Below are 12,681 nucleotides of genomic sequence, written 5' to 3' on the forward strand. Positions count from 1 at the left end.
GGTATTAAAGGCATGCACTGTCATACCCAACCTAAGAAAAGAATGGTTTTCAAAATATTGTGTACTTCTGGATAGCTATCCATGCATGTATGTACTCGCGCGTGCGCTCGCACGCATGTGTGTATGTGTGTGTATGTGGACTGTCTTATTTGTGGAAATCACTTAATTTGTGGAGTTGGTTTTCTTCTACCATATGGGCCATCAGGTTTGCCTGCAAACATTTTTACACACTGAGCTGTCTCATTGACCCTGAGGAAAAAAATAACCTTAGATTTTTAGTGAAATACTGTCCCATCCTCCCCCACCAGGGTTGAAAATTGAAGCCAGGGCTCTGCACATGTTTAGCTAATACTCTGACCTGAGCTATGTCCTGCCTTAAAACATAATTTCCTTCTAAATAGGTTTTTGTGTTAGACCAAGAATTTATCTTGAAGATTTTAGTTTTATAAATCCTGGAGAAATGGCAACCTTCAGGCTTATTGGTCAAGAGATAATAGGTTATTTTTTAAATTTTTATTTACACTATGATTAATTATATAGTGATTTCTACGTGTAAACGAAAATAGTGGCAATTTGTATGAATCTACATTGGGGAATGACTCACAAGTTTTCATTACTTTCAGACTTGAAGGAGGCCTCCAGAAAAAGTAGATGTGTATCTGTACAAACAGATCCTACTGATGAAGTTCCTACCAAAAAGTCAAAGAAGCATAAAAAGCACAAAAACAAAAAGAAGAAAAAGAAGAAAGAAAAGGAAAAAAAATATAAAAATCAACCAGAAGAAGCTGAGTCCAAGTTGAAATCTCATCATGACAGGAATGTTGATCTAGAGTCTGATTCCTTTTTAAAGTTTGATTCTGAACCTTCAGCAGCAATGGCACTGGAACATCCTGTAAGAGTATTTGGCTTATCTGAGGCCCGTGAAACCCCTTTAGTGCTAGAACCTCCAATAGGATCATTGGAGGCTCAGGAGTCACACGTTTTAGAGACTTTGAAGCCTCCTACAAAAACTGCAGAACTGTCTGTTGGATTTACATCAGTAATCCCAGAGCAACCTGAGCAGCCTGTGTCAGTTACGATGGAACCCTCAACGACCAAGAGTCTGGATTCCTTTGCAGCAGCACCAGTGCCTACGTCAACAGCAGTGCTGAAGTCACCTGAGCCCGTTGTAACAATGTCAGTGGAGTATCAGAAGTCTGTGCTGAAATCTTTGGAGACTACGCCTCCAGAGATATCAAAGACCACGCTGGTAGAGCTTCCCATAGCAAAAGTGCTTGAGCCACCAGAAACCCTCATGATAGTATCAGAGATACCTACTGAGGTGCACCCTGAACCAAGCCCATCAACAATGGATTTTCCAGAGTCATCTACAACTGATGCACTAAGATTGCCAGAGCAGCCTGTAGAAGCACCGTCGGAGATTGCAGAGTCATCCGTGACAACACCTCAGGAGTCAGTGGAGCAGCCTAAGACCACAGCGGTGGAGCTGCAGGAGTCGTCGGTGGCCTCAGCGCTGGAGTTGCCGGGGCCACCTGCGACCTCCATGATGGAGTTGCAGGGGCCCCCTGTGACTCCAGTGCTGGAGTTGCCTGGGCCCTCTGCCACCCCGGTGGCAGAGTTGTCAGGGCCCCTTTCCACCCCAGTGCCTGAGTTGCCAGGGCCCCCTGCGACAGTAGTGCCTGAGTTGCCGGGGCCCTCTGTGACACCAGTGCCACAGTTGTTGCAGGAATTGCCAGGGCCTCCAGCACCATCCGTGGGGTTGGAGCCACCACAGGAGGTACCAGAGCCGCCTGTGATGGCACAGGAGTTGCCAGGGGTGCCTGCAGTGTCAGCGGCAATGGAATTGACAGGGCAGCCTGCAGTAACAGTAGCAATGGAGTTGAGCGAACAGCCTGTGACGACGACAGAGTTCGAGCAGCCCGTGGCGATGACATCGGTGGAACATCCTGAGGTGACAACAGCAACAGGGTTGCTGGGGCAGCCGGAGGCGATGGTGCTGGAGTTGCCAGGACAACCAGTGGCAACCACAGCTCTGGAGTTGTCTGGGCAGCCTTCAGTGACTGGGGTGCCAGAGTTGTCAGGGCTGCCTTCGGCAACTAGGGCACTGGAGTTGTCAGGGCAGCCTGTGGCAACTGGGGCACTGGAGTTGCCTGGGCAGCTCATGGCAACTGGGGCACTGGAGTTCTCAGGGCAGTCTGGGGCAGCTGGAGCCCTGGAGCTTTTGGGGCAGCCCCTGGCAACAGGGGTGCTGGAGTTACCAGGGCAGCCTGGGGCGCCAGAGTTGCCTGGGCAGCCCGTGGCAACTGTGGCGCTGGAGATCTCTGTTCAGTCTGTGGTGACAACATCGGAGCTGTCAACGATGACCGTGTCGCAGTCTCTGGAGGTGCCCTCGACGACAGCGCTGGAATCCTATAATACGGTAGCACAGGAGCTGCCTTCTACATTGGTGGGGGAGACTTCTGTAACAGTAGGAGTGGATCCCTTGATGGCCCAAGAATCCCATATGTTAGCTTCTAACACCATGGATACCCATATGTTAGCATCCAACACCATGGACTCCCAAATGCTAGCATCCAACACTATGGATTCTCAGATGCTAGCATCTAATACCATGGATTCGCAGATGTTAGCATCTAGCACCATGGACTCCCAGATGTTAGCCTCTAGCACAATGGACTCCCAGATGTTAGCAACTAGCTCCATGGACTCCCAGATGTTAGCAACCAGCAGTATGGACTCCCAGATGTTAGCAACCAGTTCCATGGACTCCCAAATGTTAGCATCTGGTGCTATGGATTCTCAAATGCTAGCTTCTGGCACCATGGATGCTCAGATGTTAGCATCTGGTACTATGGATGCCCAAATGTTAGCATCTAGTACCCAAGATTCTGCTATGATGGGTTCAAAATCTCCTGATCCTTACAGGTTAGCTCAGGATCCTTACAGATTAGCTCAGGATCCCTATAGGTTGGGTCATGACCCCTATAGGTTAGGGCATGATGCTTACCGGTTAGGACAGGACCCCTATAGGTTAGGCCATGATCCCTACAGACTAACTCCTGATCCCTATAGGATGTCACCCAGACCGTACAGAATAGCACCCAGGTCCTATAGAATAGCACCTAGGCCATACAGATTAGCACCCAGACCCTTGATGTTAGCCTCTAGACGTTCTATGATGATGTCCTATGCTGCAGAACGTTCCATGATGTCATCTTATGAGCGCTCTATGATGTCTTACGAACGCTCCATGATGTCTCCCATGGCTGAGCGCTCTATGATGTCAGCCTATGAGCGCTCTATGATGTCAGCTTATGAGCGCTCCATGATGTCACCTATGGCTGAGCGCTCTATGATGTCAGCTTATGAACGCTCTATGATGTCAGCTTACGAACGCTCCATGATGTCCCCTATGGCTGATCGATCTATGATGTCCATGGGTGCCGACCGGTCCATGATGTCATCGTACTCTGCAGCTGACCGATCTATGATGTCATCATACTCTGCAGCTGACCGATCTATGATGTCATCTTACACTGATCGATCAATGATGTCTATGGCAGCTGATTCTTATACTGATTCTTACACTGATTCCTATACGGAGGCATATATGGTGCCTCCTTTGCCTCCTGAAGAGCCCCCAACAATGCCACCATTACCACCTGAGGAACCACCAATGACTCCACCATTGCCTCCTGAGGAACCACCAGAGGGTCCGGCATTATCTGGTGAACAGTCGGTATTAACAGCTGAGAATACTTGGTCTACAGAGGTGACATTACCTACTGAAGAATCTGTATCACAGCCTGAGCCTCCTGTGAGTCAAAGTGAGATTTCAGAGCCTTTGGCAGTACCTGCTAATTATTCAGTATCAGAATCTGAGACTTCAATGTTAGCATCAGAGGCTATTATGACTGTTCCAGAGCCTGCACAGGAGCCAGAGTCTTCAGTCATATCAACACCAGTTGAATCTGCTGTTGTAGCAGAACATGAAATGGTTACAGTGAGACCAGTGACTTACATGGTTTCTGAGGCTACCATATCAGCTGAACAAACTGTGCTATCAGAGCCTTCGGTTATGTCGGAGACATCGGAAACATATGATTCCATGAGACCATCATCAGGACATGCTATTTCAGAGGTATCTATGTCCCTCCTGGAGCCAGCAGTAACTATTTCACAGCCAGCAGAGAGCAGTCTGGAGCTTCCGTCCATGGCTGTTCCAGCACCTCCCACTATGACTACCCCAGAATCTCCTGCTGTTGCCGTCCCAGAACTTTCAGCTGTGGCCAACCAAGAACTTCCCATTATGGTTGTTCCAGAAACCCCCATTGTGGCTGTCTCAGAACCTCCTGCTGTGACTGCCCCAGACCCTTCTGCTATGACTACTCCAGAACTTTCCTCCATGCCTGTCTTAGAACCTCCTGTGGCTGTCCCAGAGGTTCCAGCTTTGGCTGACCCAGAGCATGCTACAACTGCAGGGTCAGGTGGTTCTTCCCTGGAGCCTTCCGTGCCTATCTTGGAACCAGCAGTATCAGTCGTTCAACCTGTTATGGTTGTTTCAGAACCATGTGTTCCTGTCCAGGAACCTACTGTGGCCATTTCAGAACCTGCTGTCACAGTTTCAGAGCATAGTCAAGTAATATCCCCGGAGATGGCTTTAGAGCCTTCACCACCAATAGTGGAGTCCAGTGTTTTTTCATCACATGTCATAAAAGAAAGGAATTTACTTTCTGGTGATCAAAGTTTTGGTCCAGAGGTTGGCATGCAGGAGATTCTGTTGCATTCAGGTGAAGAGCCACATGATGGAGGGCACTTGAAAAGTGACTTGTATGAAAATGAATATGACAGAAATACAGACCTTACTTTAAACAGTCATTTAATTGCTAAAGATGATACAGTGTGTTCCGCTGCCATTGGTTCTGTTGGTGAAGCAAGTGAAGAGAAAATCATGCCTGTTGAGGCTAAGGAAGTCACAGAATTGGATACCTGTCTTGCTGTCAGTGAAGCTGATGCAGGAAGAAGCCTATCTTCTCAACTAGCTCTGGAACCAGATACAACGGGAACTAGTAAGGGGTTGGAATTTGTTACAGCATCTGTTCCCAGTTTAGATAGTAAATATGATGGTGATGTATCTTTAACCACTCAAGATACTGAACATGACATGGTAATTTCCACCAGCCCTAGTGGTGGCAGTGAAGCTGACATAGAGGGACCTTTGCCTGCAAAGGACATTCATCTTGATTTACCATCAGCAAATCTTGTTTGTAAGGATACAGAAGACTCATTGCTCATAAAAGAGAATGACCAGACAGTAGCAGTTGCTCTTAGCCCTAAAGAAGGCAGTGAAGATAAAGAAGTACCTCCTCCCAATAAAGAAACAGTTCCTGATTCAGGATATCCTGCCAGCATTGATGAGATTAACGAAGCTGACTTAGTGAGACCATTACTTCCTAAGGACATGGAACGTCTTACAAGCCTTAGAGCTGGCATTGAAGGACCTTTACTTGCAAGTGAAGTTGAACGGGACAGATTGGCTGCCAGTCCAGTTGTAATTAGTATACCAGAAAGAGCCTCAGAGTCGTCTTCAGAGGAAAAGGATGACTATGAAATTTTTGTCAAAGTTAAGGACACACATGAAAAAAGCAAGAAAAATAAAAACCGTGACAAAGGTGAAAAAGAGAAGAAAAGGGACTCTTCATTAAGGTCTCGGAGTAAGCGCTCCAAGTCTTCTGAACATAAGTCACGCAAGCGTACCAGTGAGTCTCGTTCTAGAGCAAGGAAGAGGTCATCTAAGTCCAAGTCTCATCGTTCTCAAACACGTTCACGATCACGTTCAAGACGCAGGAGGAGGAGTAGCAGATCAAGATCTAAGTCTAGAGGAAGGCGGTCTGTATCAAAAGAGAAACGCAAAAGATCTCCAAAGCACAGGTCCAAGTCCAGGGAAAGGAAAAGGAAAAGATCAAGCTCCCGGGACAACCGCAAAACAGTTCGGGCTCGGAGTCGAACTCCTAGTCGTCGCAGTCGGAGTCACACTCCTAGTCGTCGGAGAAGGTCTAGATCTGTTGGTAGAAGGAGGAGTTTCAGCATTTCCCCAAGCCGAAGGAGCCGCACCCCCAGCCGAAGGAGCCGAACCCCTAGCCGAAGGAGCCGCACCCCCAGCCGCAGGAGTCGCACCCCCAGCCGCAGGAGTCGCACCCCTAGCCGAAGGAGCCGCACCCCCAGCCGCAGGAGAAGATCAAGGTCTGTGGTAAGAAGACGAAGCTTCAGTATATCACCAGTCAGATTGAGGCGATCAAGAACACCTTTGAGAAGAAGGTTTAGTAGATCTCCCCTTCGTCGTAAAAGATCCAGGTCTTCTGAAAGAGGCAGATCACCCAAACGTCTAACAGATTTGGGTAAGTTATATTGTAATAGATATGAGTTAAGCTTGATTTCTAATCCTGAGTCAAAAGGGTATTTTGGGGGTGTTGGTTTAGATAATCATTCAGTTGTGTTTAGAGAATGAAGGGGAAGTTAGTGCACTTGAAAGGTAAAAAGACCTGCTGTGTGCAGTGTGCAGAGCCATGATGTGCCTGGACTTGCTATTTCACCTTAATAGAAAGAGTAGTAGCTTGAGAAGCCTTGTTACAACTCAGATTGATTGTTGTGTGTTGGATATATTTCAGCACAAGGCTTTGCAAAAAAGCAGAATTTGAAATTTTTCATTTAATTTTTTTTTTTTTGAGACAGGATCTTAGTCTGTAGTGCATGTTGGCATGGAATTTACTGTGTAGCCAGCCCAAAGTGGCTGTGTTCTCCTCCTGTTGACTGGGATTACAAGCTGAGCCACCATGCCAGACTTAGCTATCATATCTTAAAATGGCAATCCAGGATTGTTAAATGGAAAGGTTCCCCCCCCCCCCCCCCCCCCCCCCCGACAGGGTTTCTCTGTGGCTTTGGTGCCCGTCCCGGAACTAGCTCTTGTAGACCAGGCTGGCCTCGAACTCCCAGAGATCCTCCTGCCTCTGCCTCCGCCGCCCCGCCTGGAAAGGTTATTCTGTGTAATATGACAGGTTATTGAATTTAGGAAATTTTGTTCTGAGAGTGAGCTGGATGAATGATGCAGTTTATTTAATGAAGTGATTATCACCAATTATATTCTGTTGTCTTTAAAATTAAATGTTTTCTAGCTATATAGAGGTGGCACACACCTTTAATCCCTGTACTTGGGAGGCAATGGCAAGTGGATATCTGAGTTCGAAGGCAGCCTGGTCTAGAGTCAGTTCCAAGAAAGCAAGGGCTACACAGAGAAATCCTGTCTCAAAAAAACCAGAAACAAACCAAACCAAAACCTCTTTCTGTCAGTTTGAGACCAGCCTGGTTTACAGAGTGAGGTCCAGGATAGGCTCTAAAGCCACAGAGAAACCCTGTCTCGAAAAACCAAAAAAAAAAAAAAAAAAAAAAAAACTTTAAGTATGCTGGAGGTTAATTTTTTGGTTAGGGCAGTCTAAAGAAAAAGACAAGACAGCAGATTTGATACTCCGTTTACTAAGAGTTTTCTGATATATCATTTTCTTAGAACTGAGGAATGGTAGGTAATTCTCAGTGATTGTAAGTTAGTGAAGGAAGTTGCTAGAATGTACTACTTTTACCAAGGGTCAAAACTTAAAGGAGTAGAAGGTGTAATTGCCCTAGTAATGGTGCAGGGGCACATTTTGCACAGTGGAAAGGAATATTCATTCTTGCTCAGTTGAAGGCTTCTTGAAAGAGATGGACTTGGAACTTAATAAGGGATTAAGTTACTGTTAGATTAGAATGAGATTTGTCTGAGAGAGAGACAGAGACTAACTTGTAGCCCACTATGTAGTTGAGGTTGGCCTGAACTTCTACCACTGCCTCCACTTCCCCAGTGCTTGCTTGGGATTGCAGTTTTCTGTGACCAGTTTTATGTAATACTGGGCTTTGAACCACAGGGTCTGTACATGCTCAGTAAGCATTTTAACTAAGCATCCCTAGCACAAAAATGAGAATGGCTTATGGTCATGTTAATTCTAGGAAATAATGTTGCCTTTGGTAGACTTGTTCTTTTATAATTTATGGCTAGGTGATCACAGAGTCATAGTAAGCTATCGTGTGTAGTATTTGCATTGGAAACAAATAGTGTTAATTGTTGAAAGGGTCCATTCACCTTGATCATAGCCGTAACTTAGGGCACAGTACTGATGCCTTTAATTTTATTGTCTATGATATCTTTAGACAGAACAAAAACATACAGCGTTTAGGAAAACTGCTTCTTGTATTTTTTCTCTTACAGATAAGGCTCAATTACTTGAGATAGCCAAAGCTAATGCAGCTGCCATGTGTGCTAAGGCTGGTGTTCCTTTACCACCAAACCTAAAGCCTGCCCCTCCACCTACAATAGAAGAGAAAGTTGCTAAGAAGTCTGGAGGAGCTACCATAGAAGAACTAACGGAGGTAAGCTAGACAGACTTTGTTTCCATTCTTAAATGGATTATTCCATGGATGTTGACTTCTGGAGCGTGCCAAAACCTGGATTGTGGGCTGAACTGATAATGGCTGGCACCGAGTGCCCAAAACCCGAAATACAGATGTGGCAGCGGCAGAAGCTCTGTTTAGCAGGCCATTATCCGGGATGGCTAAGCTCCGCTAGCTAAAAAGTTACTTCCCATTACTTTTGCTTTCCAGTTTTAGAAGCCAAACTGACTGAGGAGTGGAACGGTTCGTTTGAATGGAGGAGGTGTTGAGTGAGCAACACGCAGAAGCTCGCCTACAGTTTCGTTTCCATTCACGACGTGTTCACTGATCGCCAAGAGTGTACTGCCTATACGCAAAGACACAGACAATCTTCAGAAATGATCTTTTGCCACCGGAGCTTGGAAATTAATGAGAATAGCTGGCCATTGCCTGAAAGGAACTTCTTTCGCATCAACATTTCGGGTTTTGGCTGTTTGGTACCAGCCATTGGCGATAATGGCCGGCCATTATCAGTTCTTCCTGCGGTTCGGGTTTTGGCAGTAACATATTTTAAATATACTTATTTTTGTTTTTAAAAAATTGATCTTTTAAAATTAAGGCTTTTTGGGGAAGCTTTGTTTTACTTTAATTTTTTTTTGTGTGTGTGTGTGTGTGTGTGTGGCGGGGGGAGGGGGGAAGACGCTGAAATATTGCTGCTAGGATCCAGGAATAACACACTGTTTCATATACTGAAACCTGTTATTGGCTAGCCTTATGCCAGCCTGCCACTGTCAACATATTCTGTTCTCATTGGTTACATGCTTGATACACTCTTGTGTTTTTGGCTAATTGAGCTTTTTAATTCTATTGTAATATTTTCAATTGATAATAGATGTGACAAGTTCTGCTTGTATAGACAGGTCTACTAAAATTTACTCTTAACCTTTTTATAAACGGAATATGTTCCTTTTGCTTCTGAGGAAGGAATTGACTTTATATGTTGGACTGCATCAATTGCACCCTCTCTCTCCATCATGCCTTATTTTTCCATTCTTAAGTTACAGTCCTTAAATAAATTTTAAAAAACATTTATGGAGAGACATGTTACTATTTACCCTGCCACAAATGTTTAAAATCTTTTACCATACATTTGGGAATTATAAAGTTTCTTGTTTCCTTGCTTAGGTTCATTATAGTTTGATTTATAACTTAGAAAAGAAAGACCTAGCAAAAAGCCTCTTGCTTACTTACCAAATGCAAGCTTTTTATGTAAAAGTCTCTGAACACTTAGCGTTCTGCTGTTGTTGGTCTCATCTTCAGCGCTCTTGCCCCGTCTGACAAGTCTCTCCTGACTTGTTCATCACCACCTGACCAAGATGACTTTCTTTTCCTTCCCAATTCTTCTTTACTATGGAAATTGCGCTTAGAACTCTTGAAGAAATATTCTTTGATTCCTAAACCCTGCCTGAATATTCTCTCTTAAGCCTTTGTTCTTTTAGCACTTATGTACCCTGTTTGTATTATATCAGTTTGCACTTGTTATTGTGTTGCTCTGTAAAAAGGTTCTTCAATTACTTCTTGTATATGTACTCTTGTCTTGTATTAGATTGTAAGCTCCCTTGGAGCAGGGACCATGTCTTTACCTATTTCTCTTTTTTTCTTTTCTCTTTTCTTTTTTCCTTTTTTTTTTTTTTTTGTATTTTTCTTAAGACAGTGCCCAGTTCAGTGCTCTGCACATAGTAGGTGCTCAATAAATGTTGTTGACTGAGCAGCCAGTGTGTGTTTAAATAATATATCTAGTAAGCTAAATTATGGTTCTTTAAGCTATCATAAATGTTGATTACTTGAAATTGATCTTATGTGATTCATTTAAAAAATTACATGCTAATTTGTGTAAGCCATATTCATCTTTTGTTTGTTTTTTACTTTAAAGAAATGCAAACAGATTGCACAGAGTAAAGAAGATGATGATGTAATAGTGAATAAACCTCATGTTTCGGATGAAGAGGAAGAAGAGCCTCCTTTTTATCACCATCCCTTTAAACTCAGTGAACCCAAGCCTATCTTTTTCAATCTGAATGTGAGTATTAGTCAAGTGCGTGCAGACTGATGAGACCCTTGTGGGTTTAGTCTACTGAGTGTGTACATGCTGTGATGAATAGTGACAGCGGCTCTTCTCAAAGTAGGGCTCTGGTAGTGTGGGGGCCTAGGATGTGTGAGACTCTTAAGTTTAATTCCTGACACTGCAAAAAAAAGTAAACGTTTCCTTCAGATTTTATTGAGATTTTTAGAAACCATTTATGGTATCTGTTATAATGCATTCTAATTAAATACTGTATTTTAGATTGCTGCAGCAAAACCAACTCCACCAAAAAGCCAAGTAACGTTAACAAAGGAATTTCCTGTGTCATCTGGATCTCAGCATCGGAAAAAAGAAGCCGATAGTGTTTATGGAGAATGGGTTCCTGTAGAGAAAAACGGTGAAGAAAACAAGGATGACGATAATGTTTTCAGCAGCAGCTTGCCCTCAGAGGTAAGTAGTAGGAATATATGTGTTTGTTTTTATGTCTAAATCTCCCATTTTATTGTTATTTTATATCTGATTTGGATTCTGTTTCACTCTTCTTAGGGCCGGGTTAAACGGCAGGGCCGGGTTAAGCGACAGATGAAACAACCCGCAGCTTCTCATTTGACAGTAACTCGATGCAATTCACTTTGTGGAACGAAGCCACAAAGTGAAAAGCATCGAATTGCAGAGAAAAGTGTTATCACATCCCTACCCAACATTGGGCCCTCCATGCACTTGTGGGAAGGGAGCCCAAGGTACAACTATTTAGCTTCCCGTTTTGCTTCTAGGCTCTATAGCTCTAGATTTTGGTGGTAGCAAGTATGTTGGGTGGAGGGATTCAGGGGAGAGAAGGCAGATCCTCAGGTTCAACACAAGAACTGGATTGAAAAAGTCATTGTAGGTTGATGTGAACATCATGGGTACATAGCCCATTGCCCTTAAGTGATGGTTTCTTAATACTTCTCTGGGTTTTCAGATAGCCTTTGATTTCAATAATTTTCCCTTCCTTGTGCTACCTTAGCCCTTTTGAATTCTTGTGTTTAACCTAGTGTTCAGCCTTGGTTCTCCATTCCCTACTCTTTCCCCTCTTTGCTACTATTAAAAGTTGGAGGAGTGAAATTTATACATTGAAATTTTCAAGGCAATAGTTGTATCTTGTCAAAATGACGCAGTAACAATGCCAAATGTCAAAACAACCCCATTAAAATGCCGCCTGATTAAGTAATGTGCTGCTAAGTACAGTGCACATGAGAACAGCAAAACTGTATATATATGTAAATATATATATATCTGTATCTTTGTATGTATCTCTGTATCTGTATCTTTGCTGTGTCTTTTAATAAACAGTTTACTTTTATTTAACTTGTTGTGCAAAATCACGCTTGGGGATCTGGGAGGGTGGAGACTTGACTAGGGGAGGTGGGAGTTAGAGACTAACAGTCGTCACCTTGCCCTCGGTTTCCAAAGCCTTGACATTCGTCCAAAGATTGGACTTAGATACCTGATGCCCTTATGGACTCCTTTTTCTTGCAGTTCTGGGATATGTAGGTATGAGAGACCTCGTCTCTTCACTTGAGGTTCCCTACATTGGCCATAAACATTTTCCAGTAGACACTTCCAATTCTACAAATAAATCTTGTTTATAAAGTCAAAGTAAATAGAACTCAAATCAGAAACTTTTTCATGTAGTACTTTTCCCCAGAGATATTCACAGGCGACATTTTCACTGTGTTTTTTTGACCTGCGGCATTTTGAATGGAAACAGTTCTAAATAGTAATGCTGATGAACGTTACTGGCCAGCGTAGTTAACTTATTTACAGTTAAAGGTGATGGTCTGTATTCACACAGAGTTCAACAACTGAAGCAAATCAAAACATCACCAGTGAGGAGAAGGGTATCTGGTTTGGACTTAAGTTGAAACAAGTTTAGTGCTCATTTACTAATCCCCAAATCGGGCGGGCTACTGCCACATCTTAGGAGGGAAAGCTAACTGACATCTGCAGCTAATTTAATCTTGTAGCTGAATATAAACCAGGTGAGGGTTGTACAAAAATATATGACCTGATATATATATATGCTTTTAGTAGTTTATTTCAGATTATTAAACAGTTGGGAAGAACATAGCTAGAGAGAATCTCCATTGTAGCAAAGACTT

The 12,681-nt window shown here is 43.7% G+C and overlaps 1 protein-coding gene across 13 annotated transcripts in view; it reads left to right on the forward strand.

Annotated features, from left to right (window-relative positions):
* The window catches only part of Son (SON DNA and RNA binding protein), a 33,220-nt gene that overhangs the window by 6,733 nt on the left and 13,806 nt on the right, over positions 1 to 12,681 (forward strand). For 10 of the 13 annotated variants that reach the window (XR_007595798.1, XR_007595797.1, XR_007595799.1 and 7 more), the window contains exons 4-7: positions 624 to 6,398; positions 8,297 to 8,457; positions 10,391 to 10,537; positions 10,802 to 10,990. Coding sequence is in view for 10 of the 13 variants with exons in the window: in XM_050164774.1 (XP_050020731.1) it covers positions 624 to 6,398; positions 8,297 to 8,457; positions 10,391 to 10,537; positions 10,802 to 10,990 (6,272 nt within the window). In the remaining 3 variants the exon portion in view is untranslated. Of the gene's footprint in view, positions 1 to 623; positions 6,399 to 8,296; positions 8,458 to 8,688; positions 10,369 to 10,390; positions 10,538 to 10,801; positions 10,991 to 11,086; positions 11,888 to 12,681 lie in introns of those variants that run through there. The other 3 variants (XM_050164779.1, XM_050164783.1, XM_050164782.1) reach the window with 3 other exon arrangements.

The sequence above is a fragment of the Alexandromys fortis genome, unplaced genomic scaffold (genome assembly GCF_014885135.2).
Source record: "Alexandromys fortis isolate MF-2015 unplaced genomic scaffold, M_Fortis_MF-2015_v1.1 scaffold_162, whole genome shotgun sequence".
In the NCBI taxonomy this organism is placed as follows: domain Eukaryota; kingdom Metazoa; phylum Chordata; class Mammalia; order Rodentia; family Cricetidae; genus Alexandromys; species Alexandromys fortis.